We start from the raw sequence: 27,270 nt of genomic DNA, 5'->3' as shown, positions 1-27,270 counted from the left end.
GACACTACCCTGGATAAGTGTGTTAAAAGGATGGATGGATGGACCGCAATTTATTTCTCTTATTGATATAGCCCCTGCAACCCGTAGATTAAATCGGTAAAAGTTTTCTTTGTTGTTTTTTTGTAACACGCTTTTCCATTTTGAAATTGAAGCTTACGCGCGCAGCCGCGATAGTATTTCCGGGTCAAAAAGCGCCTGGCTTTGGCTGCTAGTGGTTGACTCGCCTTCTCCCGACTGTGTTTAGAAAAAGTGGAGAGTTGCGCATGCGTCTTTTTTCAGTGCGGCTGTCGCTGTCTTAACTTGAAAGTTTGTACCTGTACCCCGCTTTCGTCGTTGAATAAAGAAGTCTGATGTCATTCACCACGACGCTTGATAAGTTCTTGCAATTTTTTCTCCTTCTCCGCAGCGCGGCTGGTGAGTCCTGAATTAACATCACGGGGGAAAGATGGGAGGAGACAGTGTCTCGAGCTAGGCTTAGAATGAACTGTATGGTGTGTTAAGAAAGAGGATAGAGGTTGTGTTACAGTACACAATCTACTTGGAGCATTTTGTTATAGTATTTAAGTAAGTAAACCGTGCTGAGAATAATGTTTAAGAAATAATATAAAGGAATTTATTTTTACACACGTATAGCTCTGCAACCACATATGTAAAGAGTATTATGCTACGTTCATGTGCAATCGGACAGAAAATAAAGCCGAGTTTCAGAGCTGAAAAATGTCACGCCGGCCTCTCTGCGAAGTTGGAGCTCCGAGGCTTACAACTCGGAGAAATCAATGCTACCTGAATTCTTCGGGATCTAACGCAATGCTGATCTTTCACCTCGACCAATTGTAAAAAAAGAAATGTAACCTACGCAACCAGATATTGCATGATTAGTGGTCGAGTTGCATTTGGAGCGACACGGTTCACCTTAAAAACGTTTACTTTGCTCTTTACGTGAACTTGTCTTTAGCAGTCAAGGATTTATTGCACAGTTGATTTTACTTAACGTGGTAGTGCCGGGAAGTGCGTTATTGTCAAGCTAATTATCTGTTGCAAAAATGGTAGAAATTGTTAGGTAACTTCTTTTCGATGAGTATAAGCACAAGTGTAACAATGAGCGGTTTAGGGCAATGGAGGTCGCATTCCATTTTAGCTATTTACTAGCAAAATACCCGCGCTTCGCAGCGGAGAAGTAGTGTGTTAAAGAGGTTATGTAAACATATATATATATATATATATATATATATATATATATATATATATATATATATATACGCATATCTACATATACATATATATATTTATACGTATGAACATATATATATATATATATATATATATATATAATATACACATACATAAACACATACATAAACACACATATATACATACATACATAGTGCGTTGTAACACGGGCTGTGATTGTTACATGGGAGGGAGACGACAAATCACAGCTTCCCGCATTCTAATCGGGCCTGTGATTGGTGCTTTGACTGATGCCTAGATCCCACAGTATCTTCCCTTAGGAGAGGCGTTAGGCAAGTGTAATCGAATAGCGGTGCTGCAAGTTTAGCTTTACACCTGTTTTTAAGGCTTATTGACTGAAAGGGGCTTTCATGAAAAAACTTAGGGCTTTGCTACAGGATACACCCTCCACAAGTTAAGGAAGTAAAAATAAAGGTATATATTTCTGTTTTATTTAAACCTTTTAAGTTTGTATGCGGGCGGCATGGTGGCGCAGTGAAAGGTGCCAGTTAGGAGACCCGGGTTCGCTTCCCTGTGTGGAGTTTGAAAGTTCTCCCCATGTCTGTCTGGGTTTCCTCCGGGTACTCTGGTTTCCTCCCACAGTCCAAAGACATGCAGGTTAGGTGCATTGGCGATTGTAAATTGTCCCGTGTGTGTGGGTGTGTGCGCCCTGCGGTGGGCTGGCACCTTGCCCGGGGTTTGTTTCCTGCCTTGTGCCCTGTGTTGGCAGGGATTGGCTCCTGTATTTAGGATATAGCGGGTTGGATAATGGATGGATGGACATTTGTATGCATAGCCCCATTTGCCCGTTTTCATCTTTTTTCTTTCTCCGGTAATATTTCAGCAAACCAGGAGCTTGTCAGTTCAAATCCTGATACTGACACCACTGTGTGACCCTGAGGAAGTCACTTCACCTGCCTGTTCTGCAAGAAACAAAAGTAATGTAACAAATTGTACCTCAGATGTTGCAAGTTGCTGGAATAAAGGCATAAGTAAAATAGATAAATATGTATTATACACATAGGAACTATTCATTTATTTTCAGTTAAGTCATCTGCAGCAAACCTTTATAAATGAGGGTTTCTCCTTTTTAGATAGTGCAAACTGTTTCTTCTTCATTGAGGTTTTCTCTTGGAGAGCATTTTTCATTTCATTGAAAATTAAAGCAGCAGCTGCCAAAATATTTAGCTTTCTTATTAATTTTTCAACATTGTGTAAAATAACTTTATAAAGTAACATAAAAGGTTTAAATACTAGTTATCCTTTTACACTAAAATATTACTAAAGAGTATACAAAAATGTAAAATGCATATGTTGTTTTTCTTTAAGGAGATTAAATATTACTGAAGAAAGGAAAAAAAAAAAAACTAAAACAGCCAAATGGGGCTATGCATACGAACTTAAAAGGTTTAAATAAAACAGAAATACAGTCATCCCTCACCTATCGGGGGGGTTACATTCCAGAGCCCCCCGCGATAAGTGAAAATCCGCAAAGTACCGACCTATATTTATTTTATTATTTATATGTATTTTAAAGCTTTATAAACCCTTCCCACACTCTTATAAACCTTTCTGTCTGTCTTTTTAACCTTTCCCACACTCTTATAAACACTTACTATGCTCATAAACACTTTCTACACTCTTAACACCGCAGAGCAACACTACACGCAGTGATCAGACATTGATGTGTCTGCCACTCGCTTTGTGAAGAGGGGGGCAGGTGAACGCACATTAAGCTGAGGTGGACTTTGTGCTGCTTCTGCCAAAATACCTGCTTGTCGCTTTGCGCGTTCTGAAGGAGGAGGAGGAGGAGTGTGTGTGTGAGGGCTGAACGCACGTTCGCTCAAACCCCCCTCTCCGAGGCGCGGTACGCTCCTGCCACTTCGTGTTGTGAGGGGGGTGGGGAAGCGGGCTTGCTGAATGCACGCTAAGGAGAAGTGGACTTTGTGCTGCTTGTCGCTCTGCATGTCAATAAGCCTGTACAGCAGCTGTTTTCCTGTCTCTGTGCCTTGCCTTGCATGAACTTAAAATGTTTTATAATAGAGAGATGTTACTCATATCCTGAGTCCGACATCCACATATCATATGTGTTAACAAAGCGTGTTTTATAAGTTTACATGTGTTTAAAGCGTGTGGGATGGGTATTTTAAGGCTTAAACTATAAAAATGTTTATTTATATGGTCTTTCTATATCGCGGATTTTCACCTGTCACTGATGGGTCTAGAACTAACTTCCGCGATAGGCGGGCGATCACTTGTATTTAAAAAACCCGCGATACAGTGAAAGCCCGTTTCAGTCAATATGTCTTAAAAACAGGTGTAAAGATATTGACAATAAGCTACGCAAACCCACCAAGACATGGAATCGTTTAAATCAAGTATCATTACACCTTCCTTTCTTAATGAGAAGTAAGGCAGTACTTATAAGCTTAGTAATGTTATACATTTCAAATGCTACTTCGATAAACTTTATCACTTCAAACAACTGAACTATCCAGAACATTTCAGGCATACATCCAGCATTCAAACTATGTATAAAAAGCACAACTGTTAAAGGAATTCAGCATTTCTTAATTGAAAATGTTCCTTTAATCCTCAACATGTCTTAATGAGTCGTTCTGGTGGTTTTACTTGACATTTTGATATTCTGGTTAATTGTGTTTGCAGATGAGATGTTCTTTCCTGATTTATACTTGTTTTCTCGTTAATATTTGTTTCGCTGGTGTTAGTGTTCTGATTAGAGGTTATTGGTCCTTTGATGTCTTGACGGTTTCTTCTTAGAACAGCTCCTATTACGCAATTCTGTCACATACTGGTCTATTGTTTCTCCGCTTTTCTGGAAACATGTAAAAAAACTTGTGCCGCTCAAACGTCACATTGCGCTTTGGGTTGCAATACATTACGAATTTTTCAACTATTTTGTTCAATTTCATATTGTCTCCATCTTCTTCAAACTGAAAATTGTTATACACCTCTAGCGCCTCTTCGCCAATTACATGTAGAAGCATAGACGCTTTCATTTTTTCACTTTTCCTATCTGCTTCAATCGCAGCAAGATACAACTCGAATCTCTGTTTAAATCTTTTCCAATTTTCAGCTACATTTCCCTTTAACTGGAGATTTGGTGGTGGGCGGCACGGTGGCGCAGTGGGTAGCGCTGCTGCCTCGCAGCTGGGAGATCTGAGGACCTGGGTTCGCTTCCCAGGTCCTCCCTGCGTGGAGTTTGCATGTTCTCCCCGTGTCTGCGTGGGTTTCCTCCGGGCACTCCGGTTTCCTCCCACAGTCCAAAGACATGCAGGTGAGGTGGATTGGCAATTCTAAATTGGCCCTTGTGTGTGCTTGGTGTGTGGGTGTGTTTGTGTGTGTGTCCTGCGGTGGGTTGGCACCCTGCCCGGGATTGGTTCCTGCCTTGTGCCCTGTGTTGGCTGGGATTGGCTCCAGCAGACCCCCGTGACCCTGTGTTCGGATTCAGCGGGTTGGAAAATGGATGGATGGATGGATGGATGGAGATTTGGTGGGGGCTGTAATCCTTCCATATTTTTTTTTCTCTTTTGCTAGAACATCTTAGCGCTTTCTGACCACGTTTTCGGGTTACTCACAGACACGAGACTCGTTCAAAAGCTGAACCTCTTCTTCACATTCCTCTTCCAATCCGCCACTTCTGACACCATGTAGTGATCTTGTTAGGTTCGTAGTTTAATCAATACACAGGATTGAAAGATATAATAACTTTTTAATAGACAGACTTTAGAGACATTTACTGTACATGTTACTACTCGTTCTTTAGTTCACGCCCATTCTCCTACTTGCATCGGCATTCACAGGCATTACTAATCATTCTGTAAGTATCCCTTAATAGACCTTACTAATCAACTATCATTACAAAATCCAACGTGGTTTGTGCCCTTCAGAATGAAAACAGTTTGCATTTACTTTTTTAATAAAAGGCGAGCTTTTAAGCCTGAGAAATCACCCCGTAAATGCACACGTTTAATTGCACATGTGTTAATATGTATGCTTACACAGTATTAAACCCACCAAGACATGGAATTGTTTAAATCAAGGCACTGTGCTACCTTCTTCCAGATTGGCCCCAAGGCGTTTCACGTGATTACGTAGGAGGCGTGATGACGCGATACGCGACTCCGCCCCTGTCCATTACAGTATATGGACAAAAAATAGGTTCAAGTTATGACCGTTACGCTTTGAATTTCGAAATGAAACCTGCCTAACTTTTGTAAGTAAGCTGTAAGGAATGAGCCTGCCAAATTTCAGCCTTCCACCTACACGGGAAGTTGGAGAATTAGTGATGAGTCAATCAGTCAGTCAGTCAGGGCTTTGCCTTTTATTAGTATAGATTCATTATACAAAAAGTGTGCAGTGTTTGTTCTCAGCTCGTATAATAATTATAATAATACTGTGGTAGCAGGACCTAGACAAGAAGAAAATTAGGTAGATGGGTCTTTATCCCCTGGGGGAAATTTGACTTTTTACAGATGATCAATAAATTAAATATTGTGGCAAACAACAACCAGCTTCACAAATTTGCACCAGAATGACTCGTTATAGTCACAGTGAGGCCTTATAAGAGCCCCACAAGCATTTCTATATACACTAATACTGAGTAATCCTTTTTCTGAAATTACTCTGTGATAATGAATCGGAGAGTAGATGTGTACCATTATTCATAATGGTACTCAGTTTTGTTTTCATTCTCTCCTTCACTATGACTTCCAGGGGTCCATAGGGCATTCTATAACTGAGCCTGCCATTTTAATGAAGTTGTTGATATGGTGGGTCTCTGTTAAAATGTTGTTACCAGCCCACACACACTGGGGCCCATTTAACAATACCAGTTCACCTAATCTATATGTCTTTGGACTGTGGAAGGAAAATGGACTTGGGGAGAACATGCAAACTCCACACAGGGAGCACAGCCTCTGGCATCCTTGTCACAAGGCAGCAACGCTACCACCATGCCACCCTCATTTTAATCATATACACATCATTACTACTTAACTACTTAGTGTTATTGGTTGTAAAGATTTTATTTCTTATGAACATGTTCTTCTTAATTTGATAGCCAACATTCGGCCAGCTCTCTGTAATATATAATATATAATATTAAAGTGTAACTTAACTATGCAGATGAAGATTACATCAGACAATAACAGTATTCTAGTACAATAAATGCAGTGCCCACATTCTCATGAATGCGCAACAGCTTACGTTTGTGATTGTTTTCATCTGTGATTAATTTGAAAGTGTAACATTTTGAAGACTGGAAAAGTTGTAATATATATCTCAGGCAGTGAGTAACATTTTAGAAACACAACACAAATAAATCCATTCAGAGGGAAGTCAGCTTAAGAAGAAACAGAGCCTCACTGACAAGATTATTAAACCTTAAATTTAGTAATTCACAGGAAAATTATTGAACGAAATTTGTCAGACTTGTGTTTCTGAAAGGGGTGGGGCTAAGGAGGGAGTTGTGACCTTGTGTGGACACTATGGATGAGTGAATGTCTGTAGACAAATCTTTATCTTTTTGGTTTCGCACATTTTATAATTATTCAAAAGAGCATTTTTTATTTAAATGTGGAACTATATAAAGAATTAAGAAAGACCAAATTACAATAGGCAGTATAGCACATTAGCTGAGACGTCGAACTTTTAAGTTGCTTAGTCCCCTCCTCTGCCTTGCTGTGTTTTTATTGTTATTGTTATTTCTAAATTATTATTCTTAAAGCTACATTCCTTGTGTTCTTCAAAGATTTTCATAGAATTCTGATATAGCATCAAAACACCAATTTTGGTTAGGGCAACAGAGATTCCCTCTAAGAAACTGTCACAGTTTTGGTACGTTATTTTTGGGTTTTGTTGTGAACTGTTTTTTGCTAGTTATTTAGCATGAATTGGAGCAGGCTTGTATGACCAACTTAATCTTCAACCAATACCAATTTATCCATTCTTGGAACTGGCACTCGCTAGTCAGCGGCTGATGTTAAGGTGCCAGAGGAATGGAGGAGTTTATTACTACTAGTGTATAAGGAGAAGGGGGATTCTATGGGCTGTGTGGTCTATCAAGCTGTTAGGACACAAAATGAAGGCTGTCAAACAGGTCAAATAATCAAAGGAATGATAAACATAGATAAAATACATTTTTCCACGAAGGGGATTTTCTTGTAAAACAGGTTCAGAAAAGTATCGGGAGAAATTCAACTCAGTATTTTTTGCTTTTGTAGATTTAGAAAAAACATTTGACTGTATCCAGAGGGAAGTCATGATCTGGAGAATGCAGTTTATGGGAGCTTAAAAATGGCTTGTTAAGGTGTTCATGTCCATGTACTATAGTGCTAAGTCAACTGTCAGTACGGTGTATTAAGACAGTGAGAGCTTTAGCATGAAAGTGGGAGTACATGAAGGTTCATTCATAAGCCTTTTATTCTTTGCCATAGTAATGGAAGCAGTTACCTTTCCTTTCTCTGTTCTAGGAGGTGGTCTCTGCTTGTTAAACCTATATCAAAGTAACTGAAACACACTCATTAAAATAAACTGAGAAATACAGTACAATCAGTGCAAAGGTTAAAAATCATAACTTTGTGTGTGTATATATATTTAGTGGAACATGGGGCGTCAGCGAGTCCCGGGTTCCAATAATAGAAGGTTTATTCCACACGATACTTCCAAAAAGTAGCACAAACACGGGTGTTCTTTATCTCTCTCTCTCCTCACCACTGCACTATCCCCCCTCTAGTAGAGTGTTGCTCCACCTCCTCCCAGCTCTGACTCGCCTGGATAAGGGTGTGTGGTCCCTTTTATTAAGGACCCGGGAGTACTTCCAGTGCCATGGCTACTGCCCGATGGAAGTACTTCCAGGTCATATGGAAGTCCATTTTTTAGGGAGTGCATCTCTCTGCAATGCCCCCTTGCAGCACTCATGGACTCCAGCAGGGCTGTGTTGCCAGACTACACTTCCTCGCATGCCCTACTGGTTCTGTTTTGTGCATAGACGTCCAAGGCCACTTCCATCTGGCATGGAATAAAGAGTCCCCAGCGACGACATCTGGTGGGCTGTCTGTCCTTTACTCGAGCCATCACTTCTAGGTCTGGCTCCTTCCGCTCTCCTGTTTGGGATGCCCTTCTGCCTTCTCTGAACCTCCCGTCCGGGTGTGGAACCATCCACATTTCAAGTCGGGATTCCCATCCAACCTGTAATGTTTGGGACAAAGACATATTTTCTCTGGTGATGCTCTGCGTAGCTTCTATTGCAGCCGTCTTCAGCTCCTGCATGTTTTTGGAGCTTGTCCCTTTAGGTTTTCTCTTCAGCATATTGAAGCCCTGCTTAATTGGAATTAAATCGGATGAATTTTCTTTCTTTTTTTTTTTTTTTTTTTTTTAAGTGTGTTGCCTTATCAGTTTGATTGCAATCGTTATCTTGTTGTAGGATGAAGTGCCTTCCAATGAGTTTGGAGGCATTTACTGGAATTTGAGCATGTAAGATATTTCTATACACCTCAGAATTCATTTATGCAACTGCTACCTTTGGAAGTCATACCATATCACTCCCACCATCATGTTTAATAGATGAGGCAGTATGCTTTGGATCTTGGGCAGTTCCTTTTGTCTCCACACTGTGCTCTTGCCTTCACTCTGATACAGGTTCATCTTTGTCTTGTCTGTCCACAAGACCTATTTCCAGAGTTTTGCAGGCTTTTTTAAGTACTTTTTCATCCTAAAGGTAACATAATTGTCAAATGGTGTTAAGAAAGAAATTAGGCTGAGTTTATAAAAGAATTTGACCATTTAAATGGTTTTGTCTTTCTCAGTCAGATAAATTGGAAGCTGTCCCAGATGAGGAAATGGCATCTGTTAAAGAGGAGTCCATTGAAACAATGCCAGATGCATCAGAGATGAGATACACTACAGGTGAAGATAAAACCAGTGTCAACAGCTCATATCATGTTGAGAAGAATGATAATAAAATTATATTGACCATGGGTCATTCTGAGATGAAGGATAATGAGCACAGCTCGGTCCTCATTAAAGAAGAGAACTGTGAATGGGAGCATGTAAACATTAAAGAGGAACATTGTGACCATGGGTATGAATGTATTAAACAGGAAATTTGTGAATATGACTGTGCTCTTAACCCTGCATATGGTCTTTTTAAAAATGAACATAATGACACAAGTGTCACACTTAAACAAGAGGATTGTCAGCCCACATGTGAACCCATCAAAACAATAAAGCATGAATCTATGAGTACATTAAGTGAAGGGGTCTTTACAGATCAAAAAGTGGCAGTTGATTTGGAATCTGCATGTAACAGGCAATGGCTTCCAAAGTTACAGAAGACAAAGAATGAGGAAGAACATACAGCTGTAAAGCAGGAGGAAGAGTTGGCAGCTCATTCTGCAAGTAAGTTGAATTACTATAAGATCTGTCATTACTGATCTATTTATGTTATTGTTGTATCATTGGATGGTATTGCAGTACACAATGTTCCTGAAGTGGAATTGACCTTGATGAAAGGACTGCATTATTCTGGTTTGAGAGGGAGATGAAAAATTTCTAGCTTTTACAAGCATGATGTACTGTCTCTCATTTTGTTCCATGTGTTCACATGGTATAAGCCTAGCAATATTTCATTAACATTAGAACAATTTGACTAGAGGTTTTATATTTGGTTTTCCCCAAAATGGTTCTCAATATACAGTGCCTATAAAAATTATTAAACCCTTTGAAAATGTTAATATTTTTTGTTGGACAACATTGAATCACAGTGGATTAAATTTAGCTTTTTTGTCATTGATCAATAAATGAAAATTTTTTAATGTCAAAGTGAAAACAGATCTGTGCAAAATGGTCTAAATTATTTACAAATATAAAACACAATTTCATAAATGTTCATCTGTTTCAAGTCAGTATTTAGTAGATGTACCTTTGGCAGCCATGACGGCCGTAAGGATTGTAAGTGAACAGCCTTTTTCAAGTCCAGCTTGAAATTCTCCATTGAGCTGAGATCTGGACACTGACTTGGAACATTAGTATTTCTTTTTTAATGTTATTCTTGTGCAACTTTGGCTTTATTCTCGGGGTCATTGTCTTTCTGGAAGACGCATCTTCTCCCAACGTGCCAGTTTCTTGCAGATTGCATCAGGTTTTCCTCTAGGATTTCCCTGTACATGTATTTTAACATCACCAGCTCTGCATGGCCTGCTGCAGTGAAACATCCTCGCAGTATGCCATTACCACCACTGTGCTTAATGGTGGGAATGGGATGTTTTTCATAGTGTGCAGTGTTTGGCTAAAACACTTAATTTTGGTCTCATCAGTCTATAGAACCTTCTTCCTGCTGACTTCAGAGTCTGCCATTTACCTACTGACAAAATCTAGCCGAGATGTCATGTGCATGTTTTTACTTTTTCTTTAAAACCAATGGCTTACCTTTTCCATAAAGCAGCAACTGGCAAAGTAGTTATGCACAGTTGTTGTCTCCACTGTAGCCTGTGACTTCTTCAGAGTTCTCAGAGGTCTCTTTGTGGCCTCCCTGACTCATTATCTTCAGCTTTTGAGGACAGTCCGTTCTAGGCAGATTTACAGCTATACCATACTCTTTCCAATCCTCATTGATTGATTTAACTGGGTAATCAGTGAGTTGGTATATTTTCTTGTTTCCTTTCCCTTGACTCGTACTGTACTTTTTAGTTGCTTAGAGCAGTGGTCCCCAACCTTTTTGACAGCAAGGACCACTTTATTAGATGCAAATTTTTCCACGGACCGGGTGGGGGGGGGCAGTTTTATACACAATTTACATAACATTTCTATTATTATTAAGTTATTAAGCAGTTCGCATACGTTTGCAACCTGAGATTTTTCTTCTTTTTTTGCATATAACAAAGACATATGCTTTGCATTTGCCATTCCAACAGATTGCACATCACAAACATTAACACTGTTATCGTTTTTTTCGTGTCTGCCGTTTCTATAGGAGGGTGACAATGAGTTAAATTCCAATGGATGTTTTTCAAATGTTGACAAGCAATAAGCAAAAGGTATCACTGAAAACCACAGAAAACAAAAACAGCAAAAAAAAAAAACAGTACGAGGAAAGTTCGAAGAAAGAATTTTTTTTTACAATGTTTCTGTTTGGGGATCGTTGTGCAGACGTGCACATCTGAGCTGCGACCACAGATCTAACTGCTCTGTGGATGATTCATTCAGACATTTCAAGGTCACTTCGTTGTAATGAAAGCATCTGCTGAATGTACTTCGTAGTAACGCGATTTCTATAGACTCGTGTCATATGGGGAAACTGTCGGGACCATAAAATACTTTGTTGTAATACTCTCTCATCTCGGTCTCTCTCCTCTCTCTGTGCTGCCGCAAAGCGCCGCCCGCCAAGCGTTCTGAAAAGTCTGAGTGAGTCTCCGTTGCCTGCAGTTCTCTCACGGCCCGGCTGTCAGACGGCTGCGGCCCAGTAGTGGGTTGGGGACCCCTGGCTTAGAGTGTTCTTTTAGCTTCATTGTGTAGGTCAGGCAACTATATTGACTCCTCACAAGTCGAAGTTTACAAGTATAGGTGCATTTAGCCTACAGTCAGTTGAAACAGACAGATAAACTGTATTTAAGCTAATTTTGAGATGTATAAAACAAATTGGCTATACCAGTAATAATTTGGACATGTCATATTAAAGGGGGTGAAAACTTATTTTGTGTTTTATATTTTCAGTTAATTTCGAAAAACTGATTTGTTTTCACTTTCACATAATGTTTTTATGTTTATCAGTGTAAAAAAGCATGTTTAAAAAAAATAAAATAAATAAATCCACTGTGATTCAATGCTTTATAGTAATAAAATATGAAAAATTCTAAGGGGATGAATACATCATATACAGTATGCTGTTTATTAATACCACGACGTTCACATATGCAGGATACAGTGAAATTCTTACTTGCATTTCATAGGGCTGTGAGGATGCGGGTCAGCCCTATGCTACCAGATCCTTCCGGGGAGCCTTTTGAACCTGCAACCACTGATAACATACCTGAGGGATAAGCCAGGGGATGAGGACACACAAACATAGCAATGGGTAGGTGCATAAAGGCGCAAAATGCTTTTATTAAAAACCATCAAAAAACAAATCAGTGTTCAGTCAGTGCAGTTCATCAAACAGTCAATAAATAAATAATCCAATAAAAAAGTGCGTGGAGGTTAAAACCAATCAAATACACAATCCATTAAAACAGCGTTAAAAAAAACACAGTACAGGAAATGGTCCTTTCCAGTTCAGAGCTCTGGTGCCCCTCTAAAACTGATGTCTCCTCAACTTGCCCTTTTTGGACCTTGCAGTCTGAGGAGACATCTACCCGCAGGCACAGACAACCTTTTGTACCGGCCTGATTCTCCGCCACCTATCCCACAGCATTCCACGGGGAGCCGCCGAGCCCTGCTCCACTCTGTGGCCACCACTATTGAATGGCTTCACATGGTGGAAGTGTGCTGTCCGGCATCTGCTGCTCTTCCGGAGAGAGCACACTTCTGAGTGTGATGGTTGCTCCTGCTACCTGGTCATAACCCCTCCACCCCCTCCTGAGTGCTGGCGACACATGCTTCTCTCTGGGGTACCAATCCTGTCCATTTGCTTCCTCCCATCTAACACTGCTTCTCTCTCACTTCCATCTTTCTGTCTTCTTCCCTTCTTTAACCTTCATTCTTTGTCTTCCATATTTATTTTCCGATCTTGCTCTCCCTTCTGTTCCATACAAGCTTGTTTATCATCTGCTTTTTAATTGGGTACGTGTGTAGAGCAACCTCCTTCTGTGGCATCATTTAGGTGCCTGGCTGATCCGTCTGCCTCCACATGCGTATGTGGCATGGTCAGCCAATTCCCCAATTAGCAGCGGACTTGATATATCATAAGGGCTATTATAGGGGAAAGTACAGTTTTCTCTCATTCAGAAAGTATAGTGTAAATATTTATTTGATTTCTTTTCAAATATTCACGTTCCTGCTCTTGTACATTGTCAAAGTAAGCATACCGTATACGGTGTTTACTCATGTAATATGTAGTGTGAGTGAAGTAGTTTGCAAAGTGGCAATCATTGTTTCGGAGCCAAGTGACTTTTAAATCACTCAGAAATGTTAATCTATCATGTGTGTTAGTGCTGGGTGGTATGACCAAAATTCTATATCACGGTATTTTTCAACATTTAACCGGTTTCACGGTATTGGACGGTATTTTTTTCCCCATGCATGAGTGGATGTTAACCACATTTTCCACTGCAGTTACTGGCTAAGAATAACCTATTCCACTGTCATGAGAATTGTACATTGTACAATAAAACATGTTAATGTGCACACAAGTATTAATACAGGTTTGCATGGCCCCATAAAGTGATAGTTTTCAAGGGGGTGGCACTAATGAAGAGAAGGAATCACATTGCATGACAGATGCAGTCAAAATATAGAGCCTTTTTATTGAACAATATTTGCAAACAACTTAAAACTAAAATTTGACAACATATTTTCAACCATCCAAAGAGGCATTTAGACTGAGGTGCTTGTCAAAAGTTGTATTGCACTGAACATGTCTTAGAAAAGGAATAAATAGTAAATATTTTTTGTAAACCAACTACTTTGTTAATGTTAACAATCTCTGTCCACTGACATGTTAAAGTGACTTTTTAAACAACTTTACCATCATTAAACTGCATAATATTTAAACTAATAAATATTAACAATAAAATAAATAATAGTGCAACTTCCAGTTATAATACTATTACTTCCAAGACTTCAAGCCCAGGTGCATTACACAGTATTAACCAAATAAAAATAAAATAAAACAAGTGCAACTTGGTGATGACCTCTTTACCAACTGAACCATCATTAAGGCAAACTGCATTAATATGGACTTTGCTTCAAGCTAAGCTATATACATAAATAATAAAACTGCATCTTGCATTTATAATGCTATTTGTGGTATAGCCCTATGGAATTGTATTAGGGCCACGGTGAAGAAAAAAACAATATGGACACAGTGAAGAAAAAAAAAACTATATGTTGAGATTAAAGTCGGCATTTCCACTTTATTCTCGTAGTTTATTTTGTCATTAAAATAGAATGTCGTAAGCTAAACTTCATCCTAAAATCAATGTTTAATTCACGAGATTTTCTCAAACCCTGTCATAAGTTATGTAGCATATTAAATGCTTTATTAAGTGTTCCCCGACCCAGTTGTTAATCGCTACGCTTTCCTTAAACTGACTTCCTCTTGCACTAAGAGGCAGCGATCGCCGCACAGAATACATTCACTTCATGATATTTCTGCTCTCTGAAAATGTAGAATGCTAAGATAATTTTTCATGATGAAATGCATTAAAACAGGTATTAAACATGCATGGTAGTGTGGCGGTAGTGCTACTCCCTCGCAGTAAGAGGTCCCCAGGTGTACGTTCAGTGTAGAGAACTTTATGGCAGGTGTGACGAGGCTCCAAAAAACTGGATGTATGAAATGGGTATCGCACAGGTTTAACTTAAATATTGTGTAAATGTTGGGTTCATGATCTGGTGGTCAAAGACACGAACACAGAATTCAATGGATGTTCTTCTGAGCGGGCTTTCTTTATTGCATGCATGCTGTCTCCTTCTGACATATTAAACCCCCAGTTACTATCCTTCCTTTTTCTTTCTCCACATAACCAATAGCCACACGATAAACGTCCTTGTGAAATTAAAACTAGTTATAAACTTAGACCACAGAGTGTTCAGAACTTAAAAAAATCTCTGTTATACATGTTTAATTATGCCGTCCATTCAGGGTTGCGCCCATCCCAGCAAGCATTGTGTGCGAGGCAGGAGGAAATCCTGAACGTGGCACCAGCACATCGCAGGGTGAATACGAGCAATACATACACTAGCAGGGTCAATATAGCATAACAAAACTCACATCCTACATGACTTTGAAAGGAAACTGAAGCACGCCGAGTAAACCCACTAGAAAAACATGCAAATTCAAAGCAGGGAACACCCGGGACCCCTTTGCTGCGAGGCGGCACTGCAACCTCCACGCCACCATGCCCCTACATGATTAATACATGCTTTAATGCATTTCATCATGAAAATTATATCAAGTATTTATTTTAGCATTCTAAATGTTCAGGGAGCAGGAATATCATGAAATTTATGTATTCTGTGTGCTGTCTGCGCCTCCTCTTAGTGCAAGAGGAAGTCAGTTTAAGAAGCACGTTGCGATTAACATGGCTCAGGGAACACTTAACAAAAAGCATTTAATGTGCTCCATAGCTTATGACAGGGTTTGAGAAAATCTAGTAAATTAAATATTCATTTTAAGATCAAGATTAGTTTACGATGTTCTACTTTAATAACAAATTACGAGAATAAAGTCAACATGTCGACTTTAATATCGACAAATGGTGAGAATAAAGTAGAGATGTCGACTTTATTCTCGTCATAAGCGTCGAGATTAAAGTGGAAATGTTGAGAATAAAGTCAACATGTCATCACACTATTACACAGTACCCAGGTACATTACACAGTATTGAAAAAAATACAACTTGGCTTGCAGTATTATCCAGTAGTATAGAAACAGTATTCACACATTTGAACATAATGGTCCACATCCGACCTTTTAAATCCAAAGTATCTCCAGACAACAGACGTGACTCCTTTTTCCAGCAAACGTTCTTCTGTGTCATCATGTTCAACTTTATCGTCTGCTACAGCTTCAATTTCGGAATGTTCTCTGTCCATTTTCACCACGCAGTACCTCCACTAACGCATGTACTCCATTGTATACTTGTTTAGCGGTGTAGCAGTGAAAAAGGTCCCCCTTAAACAGTTTACCGCCACGCCACGTTCCGAACGTTGTTTAGGCAATTTAAACCGTTGTTACGGTATAAGAAAAATCCATATCATAACAAAAATAAAAAACGGTTTTTGGTATGAGCCAGTATACCGCCCAGCACTAATGTGCGTACTTTGGCATTTATTTGTTATTGCTGCTCCTAAATGAACTCTCCACTGTCCGGTCCACATGGAATGGGTCTAAACCTATAACTCTGGTGCATCACATTTTTAGTTAGTAACAAATTATTTCTGCTAATAGAATTTACCTCAATTTTAATTAACTTGCTTTTCAGAATTCAAAACCCTTGTTACTTTTTTTCCCTAAGTAATAATGAGATGTAAAGTGAACCAACAGGTAACCATCTAACTTGATCTTATGTTCACTTGTGTGTCTATCATGCAGTGTATGAGTGTATTATCATGTAGTGAGCTTGATTCGTTATGGGGTTATCCTGCTCTCATGCATATTGAATTTAACACAATTTCCTAGAAAGACACACCCACATAGATCCTATCCACCCAAGCAGTAATTAAGAGTGATCCCTGCGCATCCTTTCACTCCTCAGCACTCCACACTGGGATTCAATAGCTTGAGTAGACCAGACCGGTGTCCTGTAGACACTGGAGGCTGATGCATCTTGCCTATGGCTACTTACCAAAATTGCATTATTCCTTTTAAATACTACTCACTGTTGGTGGAGTCTGTGCTTAGCATGCTAACATTGTGGGAAAGAAAGTGGCAGTCTATCCACATCAACATTACTGTATGTAATTTATTACTTCAGTCACCTGTAATGTGTAAAGAATAGAAATTTGAAAAGCAAAGTAGTGTTTACTAAAATTGCATGTTAGCAGCAGACAATATAACTGAAATTAATGAATAATGTAAATAGATAATAAGTGATAGCAAAATCTAGATGTAAAGTGCTAAAAAATACAATCTTGTTCCAAAGTTAACAAGTGTGAACAATACCTTATTTAAATATGGAAGCTGAAGAGAAGCACCATAGGAAACATCTGTGTCAGAGAAGGTGTGTCTTGTTGAGCTGATGCATGGACAGCATCTTTAATGGTGGATGGTCTCTTTCTCTCTCGAGCCTTGGGTGATGCTTCCTTTATGCCAAATTTCACACATGGCATTCTGTACCCTGTAATGTTACACTCAGATAGTTGGCTGACTACTCTGGTGATGGGCATCTTGTCCCAAAGGGATTAAACATAAAAGTGAGTACAAAACAACCTTATCTTGCCAAGAGTGTTTATCTATATTATGCCCAATTCCCTTGGGAAAAGTGACATTCAAGCTGGCATTTGATTCATAAATTGATCAGCCATTTTGACCTAAGATTATAATATAAGTTACACGCTCTGATAAGATGAAAGAAAAATTGCATAGATTTGGTCAAATGCATAGAAGTGCGACCCAGAACCTTAAAAAAAAGTTTCTCTGTGCCTCTCATAGGGTCTTGTAGTGCTGCTCTATATGAAGCATCTGTGAGTAAAGGTACAGAAAGTTCATTTGCAGTTCATCCTAGTTTGTTGAGAAGAACATGTAGCAAGAAAATGCAGTCCATTGTGCGTTTCTAAACAAGTTGTCTGCAGTCACAAAATGGCAATTTTTATTTCTCCAGTACAATACGCTAATACAATATTAAGAAAGAGAAGCAAATGTTTTAGAAATGTTGATCTTGGGGGTTTAGGGGAGTGAGTCTTGTAGATCACTGGTGTGTTGGAATGAGAGCACTAAACAAGCTGTAGAATTAAACAATGGGTTTAATTAACAGCAAAAATCGCCCTTTAATTAAGAAATCTGTTGGACTGAAGATGTTGGCCTTCCAGAAAGTGAGTTTGAGAAAGCTGTGATATCCAGGTTATCTGTTGGTTCACTTTGCACCTAATTATTGCTTTAGATAATGGTTAAGAAATAAAAAAACAATTAAGGGTTCTACGTCTTAAACACATTGCAGTTGAAATTAAGTCAAAAGATGTCCGTTTCATTTAGAAAAATGGAGGTAAAGGTACCTCCATTGTTCAAGTGAACAATATTGTACCTTTTTCTATAATGCAATATACAGTAAAATATATAAATACTAACAACAAGAACAGCTTTAAAATTGTGGTATATTTTTTAAGTAGTTACCATCCTGTCATTTAAGTAAAATAATATTGGCATTCATAAATAATTGTGAATTTCCCCTTGGGATTAATAAAGTATTGATTATCGATCTATCTATCCATCTATCAATACTTATTCTGTACAGTGGCTTTCTAATCTCTCTCTCTCTCTCTCTGTCTCTACTATGCAGGGATTAAATTTACTTTTTGATACACGTCGGGATTCTCCCAGTGTGACAAGCATGGTTATGTTAATGACTTCAAAAGTTATCCAGGATATTTTCATTTAAACAAACTGTTTAAAGTTGTTGTTACAAAAAAAAAAAAAACATGCTTTTGAAAATCAAAATTTGATTTGTCAGAGAGTCACTCTGTTAGGTTTGTAAAATTTGCTATTGTAAGATTTACATTTACAACATTATCTAGTTTAAAAGTTTACTAAAGAGTAATAATTACTGAATCGGTCAAATTAACTTAAATTTCAAGTGTCACAAACTCCAGGTGCTTTAATTTTCCAAATTCTTATTTTTTACATTTGTACCAATGTTAAGGTTTCCCGTATAAAATCAAACTTTTCAATTTTACATTAGTCTGTTAATTTGAAAACTCCTGTAAAGCAGTATTTGTTTTGCTGTTTTCTAGCTATCGTACATGACTTGTATTTTGTTATTTTGTATGTCTGTGTATAAATTCAGAATTAGAAAATAAGCTTTGACTGATGTTGCTTATATTCAGTTACTGCTAACTGAGAGACTGCATTCCATTCACCATATAGGTCTAGTACATATTAAGCTAAATAGCCATCTGGTTTGAAAGTTGCTTCAGTTTTCACTTGCTATAACTGTTATTCATCTCACATCCCACAGTTAAGTTTTTTCCTGCCCCCCTGTACTATTACTATGTTGCCAATTAGAAAATGAATGGATGCTTGAATGTACATCTGTAGGCATGCACATTACAATTTGTGATTGAAGGCAAAGCCCCCTTTCCTTTATTAGGACTGTGTTTGCCATTGTATTAAAAGTGATTCATTGTGCCATCATTTCATCTCCTGTTATAATTTTGTTATACTACAAGTTAAATGACTACATGTTATCTTTCACATCATTGCTCTCAATGACACACAGATCTATGTCTGAAATGACTACACGGTGGGATGAAAGTGGCAGTAACAAAAGCCTGTGAGTGCATGCTTGCTTTGCTTTTTTTGATAAATTCATTCCCACAGTAGAGTGCTGAAATTCCCCTGCCTTGAACTCGAAGAATAACTTCTGCCATTTTTCTTTTTAACATGCTAATACAGTGCTGGAGCATCACCACTGTGAGCTATTTTTATAAGCAGTTTTTATTCACGTTTTCCTCATGTATGATTGTGCCTTTCTAAGTCATTTGTCTTCTTGCAGCTATGTCTAAATACAGTACCAACTCTCACTCAGAACTAATAATAATAATAATTAATAATAATAATAATAATAATTCATTACATTTATATAGCGCTTTTCTCAGTACTCAAAGCGCTATCCACACAGGGAGGAACCGGGAAGCGAACCCACAATCTTCCACAGTCTCCTTACTGCAAAGCAGCAGCACTACCACTGCGCCACTACCAATTCTGTGTTTAAAAAAAAAAAAAAAAAAAAAAACATTATATTTGTGGAATTATAGTATTGACTTGGTTCCAAAGTATTGGTTCTTTTGACATTCTGTGATATAGCAGATCAATGGCATATGCATTTTAGATGAATGAATGAATACATGAGTAGTACATTCATGTTTTCAGGTAGAGTGTAGGAAGCATGGCAGAGCCTCTCCAGAGAGAGATGTGTGAGCGGATGATCCTGTATTCTAGTGTGCATGTGTGGATTGGCTCCAGCAGACCCCCGTGACCCTGTGTTCGGATTCAGCGGGTTGGAAAATGGATGGATGGATGTGTGGAATTGACCTGTTCCATCATTAGCACCAGATTCATGATTTCTGTACCTGTGTCCCACAGGGTTTTATAAGGGAGCTAAAGTGGGACAGGTGAAAGGAAAGGGGGAAAAAGATAGAGAGTAAAGGAAAATATGACAGAAATGGCAGGATTGTGAAAACCAGTATGCATTAAGAGAGGAGGTAGGCAGCTGGTTAGAGCGCTTTGAAGAGGAGTGCATGGCCGGTCCTCAAAGGGGCTGAAGAGGGTCGCTCCAGCTGAGTATCCTGGAGGGAGCAGGAGCAACCCATTGCTCAAAAGGGCTCCCCCGTAAGGCCAAGGAGTGGCATTGGGAGTCTGAGAAGTGAGGCTCGGTGTGGTCAGCAGCAGGGAGCCACAGCTCTGGATTTTAAAGGGTTTGCTGTCCCTATTTGGAAGGACGTCCCCTCTTACTGCAAGATTCCATCTGGAGTAAGCAGAGGAAATGTTGTTTTTTAGAGGGATGCACCAGGGATTGTGCTTCCTGTCATGTAGTTTAACCTCATTTTTAATGAATTTATAGGATTTTAACCTCCACTGCTCACTTTTCTATCCTCCATCCATCCATCCATCCATTTTCCAACCCGCTGAATCCGAACACAGGGTCACGGGGGTCTGCTGGAGCCAATCCCAGCCAACACAGGGCACAAGGCAGGAAACAATCCCGGGCAGGGTGCCAACCCACCGCAGACTTTTCTATCCTGGAATATTTAATTACTTATTGGCTCCACTGCACTTTGGATGCTGTTTTTGTAAATAAAGGCACTAAGCACGTGCACCTTCTGCTGACTGTGTGTGTCCTCATTTACATGGGTCCTCCTTAGTATGTTATCGGCGGTTCCGGATTCAAGTGATTCCCAGAAACTGCCAAGGAGTGTGAAGCCAACCTGAACCATCACACATCCCCACATGGAATAACCATGTTTGTTAATGTGAAGGCTTTTTAATGACCCCTAACTGTTTGTCACAAAAATTTGATCTAGTAGCAGGAGCACCTTTATTTTGGTTCCTTGACAGATTCCATTAAATTTAAATCATTTGCTTAATGGTTATGATGATTATTGCAATTTTCTCTAGTCTTAATCTGGGTAACTAAAAATAATTAAGAAAATTGTATTAGTAATAACTATAATCAACAATTAAAGTAAATAAGTTAAGAATAATAAAAGCAAATATGAAAAGGAATTTCAATTAAAAAATGGTTTCTGTGAATAAAAATCGGGAGTGGTCTCCCCTCGACTTTCTTGTATACTCCAATATGGGGATGGATATTTGAGGAGTAAACTGCAAGACAATGATTATATTTTTAAATTGTGTACACTAAAGAACCATCAACAACAAATCAAATCAAATTAATAATATATTGAACAATTATTATAAAAATAAATTTGACTAAATCAGACTCTGCAGCTGCATGAATAAAAGGTAAAGTACCACTTCCTATTAGCAGAAATATCCCAAAAGTTGATAGAAATCAACGTTTTGTACCTAATACTTGTATGCAAAACTTGGTTGACCAAAGTGAAAGTGTAATCAAGTTATCGTGTTTATAAACACACACACAGACACACACAAAGACATAATTCCAAAAATTGTATTTTCAGACTCAGGGAGGTCTGAAACGTCGAGATTCATCAAATTCTCGAGGTTGAATTTTTGGACGATTCCAATACTTTGTATACGTGAAAGTAAAAATGAAATAAGGATTTGAACAAATATAATGTAAAGCACCTGAAGTTGTTCCTACTTTGAAGTGCCATTTGGTGGCATTTTATAGCATTTTGACATACTTTTTTATTTCATGGAAAACTTGCAACATTAAATTATTACATACAAAAAATATTAGGTTCCTGAGATTTACCCAGCTTAGAAATTAAGTCTGAAATTGTTGTGGCGTATTACATGACTACTTTAATATTATCTGGCACAAAGCAGTTTAAAGTTATAGCTATGATGACCCACACAAGCTGAATAACAGAGCTAAGTGAAACTGCCGATTCAAAGGACGTTTGTTCTTTGTAGGTGATCAGGTTTGCAAACCCAGGTTTTAATTTTTAATCTGTTATATGTAAACAGCAAACATGTCTGTTAACTGCATGGCACATTGAGAAGCTGTGGTGAAATAAGCTGAGCTGCCTTTTTAATAAAAACTATAATAACAAGTCATGGTCTCTCTTTTTAATTTCTTCTTATGAACACACATCATGTATGATAAATAAATCCATGACAGTTAAATTTGTGTTGCAGGAGCAACGTTAATATGAAAAAAATTAAAATAAAGATTTAAGGATTCTATAAAAAAAAAAAAAAGAAAAGAAAAAGAAAAGAACACACAGCACATTGTTAAACATACCACATACAACTTAAGTTGGGAGTTTCTGTACAGCATGCATGAAACAGCATACCACAACCAAGTTGCAGATAGGCCACTCTCTAAACATGAAGCTGTGATGTCATTTAAACAGAGAGTAGGTATGGAATTGGATATAAATTTTCATAACATGAATTTCTAGAAATGTTAAGCATGTGAAGGGAAATGATTAATGATTTTTCATTATTTATATAATTTTTTTTTAGTAGTAGCAGCAACCCACTTCTAATTTTTCAGGAAACATGGCCATTAACAATAGAGAGAGACCTGTAAGTGCATTAGACTCCACACTATTTGATTGCTGAAATAAATACACCCAGTTCTGGTACTTAAGGTACACACAGCAAATGAGATTGCGTCATTTGTCTAGATATTTTGCAGTCTGTTTTTTATTTAAACAAACAGCAACAGTATTAATTATTAATTGTGAAAATGCAAGATGTATTTAACAAATACGCATAAACCTACCTCAACTTTAATCGCCATTTTGTACATGATAAAAATATAAAACCACAGCTCATAGTCTAGGATACACGGCCTGCACATTAAATAATGCATCTTGAAGTAAGGTAAGTTTTTGCCTTTGCCTATTTCTCACACTTTTTAAAGGCTATACTACGTGAATAAGGCACTGGATGTATGTGTGATTTTTTTAAGTAGTATTGTTATGTAATGTTAATGTTGCATGAAAAAGGTGTCTTGTCATATCGCCTCCCACACTTTGCCCCTGACAGGGTGAATGGTAGCAGGCAGACTTTGTGGTTATGTTAGTCATGGTAACAAAGTGCATTCAATCATCTGTGCACAAATTTGTGGCGCACTGTCTTTTCTGTCAGTTTGTATGATCACACAGCAGTTTTGTTTTAACATAGCAATTTTTGGAATTTGTAAATGGATTTTAAATTGTAAACAATAAGAATCAAGATTCTTATGTGAATCAGTTTCTTCCCACAGGCCTATTAATTTGTTACTAATAACAAAAGTGACTGGAAGGAAAACCTGCACTCTCTGCGGGCCTCCAGGATCAGAGTGTGAAAACCCTGGAGCACACCAACCAGCCTTCTTTCAAATGGTAATAATGGTGTGAGAGTGTACAAAACAGGTGAAAAGAACACCTGTGTGGAGATCAGTGTCACATTGAGAAGAAATGTAATGTGGCCTGTGCTGAGCTGACATCCTTTCCAGCGCTGGTTCTCGGCTTATTCCAGGTGCTTGCACTGACTCCTCATGAACCTTTTTGTGTAATGATTTAATTAGCTAGACACAGTGTTCCCAAAGGGTTTGTCTGAATATATGGCCAGCAGATGACTGCAGCCTGCTCCTCATAATCTGTTTTCTGAGAAATATGCTGAGGTCAAACCAAAAGGAGATCAAATGTGAAACCAAGCCCAAATGTGAAAAGTCAACGTCAAAATTAACAAAGCAGTTCTGAAATTGACTGATGACCTTTTCCCTAACCACAAGGCAAGGATTTGATTTTTCAAATATTTTTTTCAAAACTTGTATGTAAAGAATGTTTTCTAGTGACTGTTTTATTAATGTCAGAGGTCCCATGATACATCATTAATAACTGTGAATGGCCATAGGTAAACAATATGGTGTTAATCATGACAAAAAAAACAGAAAATGGCAGCACCCAAGCTAAACAAAATGAAGCTACGATATAATAATAATGATGATGATGATAATAATAATAAATTTTAAATAAAAGTATCTTTCATGATGCCTAGGAGAAACTGATATTTTGAATTAGCAGTTTAGAAAAAAGGTGAATGAAGAGATGTATCTAATATACATCATCCATATGAGCTTTGTAGTTATCTGGATCATTAGTACAGGTAATTTGTTTTTTCTGTTTTTCTTCACATAGAAAAATATAATGAATACATCTATTTTTATTTTATTTTTCATAGTGAATGAGACATGGAAAGATGAAATTGAAAATATCTTCTCTCACGCTCTGAATGTGTCTAAACCAGCAGATGAACATTTTCAAGATGACATAAGAATTGCACAAAATAGCAAAAATGTGGCAGGAGAAAGTGCCTTTGAGCCAGCATCTGTGAGGAGTCAACACAAGATTATCATTAAAGAGAGACTACATGCTGATAATGATAATGCTTTAAGAAGACCTAATATTCAGAATCACATGGAAGAGAAACCATTTTGCTGCACTGAATGTGGAAAGAAGTTCTCAAAGTGCAGTAATCTTCAGCGGCATCAGATAATTCATACAGGAGAAAAACCATTTTGCTGTTCGGCATGTGGAAAAACGTTCGTCCTTAAGCATCACCTCAAGTCACACCAGCGAATTCATACTGGCAAGAAGCCATATTGCTGTACTGAATGCGGAAAGAGCTTTACAGAGCACTATAGACTTAAACGCCACCAAAGAATTCACAGTAGTGGTCTTCATCCGGGAGACAATTTGCGTTACTGCACAGAGCGTAGAAAGACGTTCTCAGAAGGTGGTTCATTGCAAAGACATCAGGGGATCAGAGAAAAATTGTTTAGCTGTTCTCAGTGTGGAAAGGAGTTCAAAACAAAATCTGGGCTTAAGCGACACCAGATAAGTCATACAGGTGAGAAGCCCCATGGCTGTTCTAAATGTGAGGTGAGGTTCACAATGAAATCTAGTCTGCAATTACACCAGAGAATTCACACAGGTGAGAAGCCATATTGCTGTAATGAATGTGGAAAAAAGTTCATGCTGAAACATAATTTGAAGTCACACCAGAGAATTCACTCTACAGAGAACTCGTATGGCTCTGCCAAATGTGAGGTGAGACGTAGTCTTCATTTGGACCTGGGGGTTCACATGGACAAAAAGCCCTACAGCTCTGTGATATGTGGGAAGGGCTTCAAAAAGAAGATTTCCCCTATGCATCCACAGGTAACTCGCACAGGAGAGAAGCCGTTTGGCTGTACTCAATGCGGTAAAAGTTTCACAAACAAATATAATCTTCAATTCCATCACAAAAATCATACTGGTGAGAAGCCTTACTGCTGTGATAAATGTGGAAAGCGGTTTAAAGGTAAATCATGCCTTAAAAGGCATCAAGTTAGTCATACAGCAGAAAAGCCATTTTGTTGTTCTGAATGTGGAAAAAGTTTCAAAGATAAATGTAGCCTTAAGAGACACCAAGTAATTCACACTGCAGAAAAACCATACTATACTTGTTCTGAATGTGGGAAGAAGTTCTCAGTTAAATATAACTTGCAGCTGCACCAGAAGATACATACATTAGATGGTCTACATAGTTGTAATGAATGTGGGAAACATTTTGTAAACAAACACAAGCTCCAGTCCCACCAAAAAATTCACACTGGGGAGAAACCTTATCACTGTGGTGAATGTGGGAAATGTTTCATTCAGAAAGTAAGCCTTAAAATTCACCAGCTCATTCACACAGGAGAGAAGCCATTTGTTTGCACTGAATGTGGCAAGGGGTTCACATTCAGCAGCAGTCTTCATCGTCACAAGAGGGTTCATAGTGGAGAGAGAATCGGCCAACAGAAGTAGACGGATGTAATAGTGGCAGGGAATGATGACGATATTTGTAGCTGCTGAAATTGTCTAAGCCATTTGGAGCCCCAGTGGCTTGGATGTAGAATGCTGTAAAGAAGTACGTACACCCCATCTAAAGTTACACGTTACACATTTGTGTGTATTGATATTTAATCTTTACTTCAGCAATGCTGATAGATAAAAGTGGGCTAATTTAACAAAGAATAATATAAATTATTTACAGTAATCATTTTTTCAACAAAAGGAAGAAATGGAAATTAAGTACACCCCTGACAAATATAATCAATAGCTGCACCAGAGGATGCATATGATAGACAGCATGCAAATTTGTATTGAATGTGAAAAACGCTTTATAAACAGACTCTAGCTTCAGTTCCACCAGAAATTTCATACTGGGGAGAAGCCTTATCAACACATGTCAGCAGTGTAGCATTTGACATCTTTCTTATATGTCCTACCACCTTTAAGCAACTCCCCATCTACCCCCTTTAAGATGAGATTTTTGGCTTGGCCATTCTATACACCTCCATGTTGTCTTTTGTGGATTTGCTTAAATGCCTTTAGCTGATACTTTGCTGTTGTAACGCCCACTTGCAGTTCAGCTATAGCCTTTTAACAGGTTGCTTCACATTATCTCTTTATACTCTCTGGTAGTGTAATCTAGAATTCATGGGGGAGCTCTATGATGGTGAGCCATAAGTGTTTACAGTTGGCAAGAAGTTTTTTTGGTCAAATAGTTGTTTTGTTTTTGCCTTTGCCTAAACAACATCTGTCATTGTGACCAAAGTGTTCTACCTTTGTCTCATCAGCCCAGAGCACATTTTCTAAGAATTCTGTTGTTCATATTGGTGTTGTCTGGCCAAATTCAATCATCAATTTGTATTCTTTTTTTTTTTTTTTTTTTTTAAGAGTAGAAGCTTATTCTTTGTAGTGCATGTACTGTAGTGTTATCACTTTAGGGACTTTCCTGTACAACTCTTCATGTTGGTGTTCTTACAGCATTTTTGGACTGCTATTGTGTTGTATGACCCAGCCTGAACAGATGACAAGTGGTCATAACTTAAAATTCAGTTCCAATTTGGTTGACTCATGTACACGATATATTGAAATTCTTACTTACATTTTCCCTCAGAATCATGACAGTAAGTAATACAATCCCAACAAAATGACACACAGAGATGCAAAAAATGCATGGAGTGAAACTTC

General features: G+C 38.3%; 1 protein-coding gene across 1 annotated transcript; it reads left to right on the top strand.

Annotated features, from left to right (window-relative positions):
- Positions 1-213: 213 nt before the first annotated feature.
- LOC114651580 (oocyte zinc finger protein XlCOF6-like) lies at positions 214-26,882 on the top strand. The gene is made up of 3 exons (XM_028801404.2): positions 214-414; positions 9,060-9,651; positions 24,449-26,882. The coding sequence occupies exons 2-3, from the start codon at positions 9,093-9,095 to the stop codon at positions 26,056-26,058; spliced, it is 2,169 nt and encodes a 722-aa protein (XP_028657237.1). The 5' UTR covers positions 214-414; positions 9,060-9,092; the 3' UTR covers positions 26,059-26,882.
- Positions 26,883-27,270: the final 388 nt, after the last annotated feature.

Source organism: Erpetoichthys calabaricus, chromosome 5, assembly GCF_900747795.2.
Source record: "Erpetoichthys calabaricus chromosome 5, fErpCal1.3, whole genome shotgun sequence".
Taxonomy (NCBI): Eukaryota; Metazoa; Chordata; class Cladistia; order Polypteriformes; family Polypteridae; genus Erpetoichthys; species Erpetoichthys calabaricus.
Note: the sequence above shows the minus strand (reverse complement) of the source record. Positions and strands in the feature narration are given on the sequence as shown.

What these genes read in the sequence shown, in the direction of transcription:
- LOC114651580 (XM_028801404.2), top strand. Translation starts at nt 9,093, where the DNA reads ATGGCATCTGTTAAAGAGGAGTCCATTGAAACAATGCCAGATGCATCA. An exon ending in GTTGGCAGCTCATTCTGCAA is followed by an intron (nt 9,652 to 24,448) that starts GTAAGTTGAATT and finishes TATTTTTCATAG; the next exon opens with TGAATGAGACATGGAAAGAT.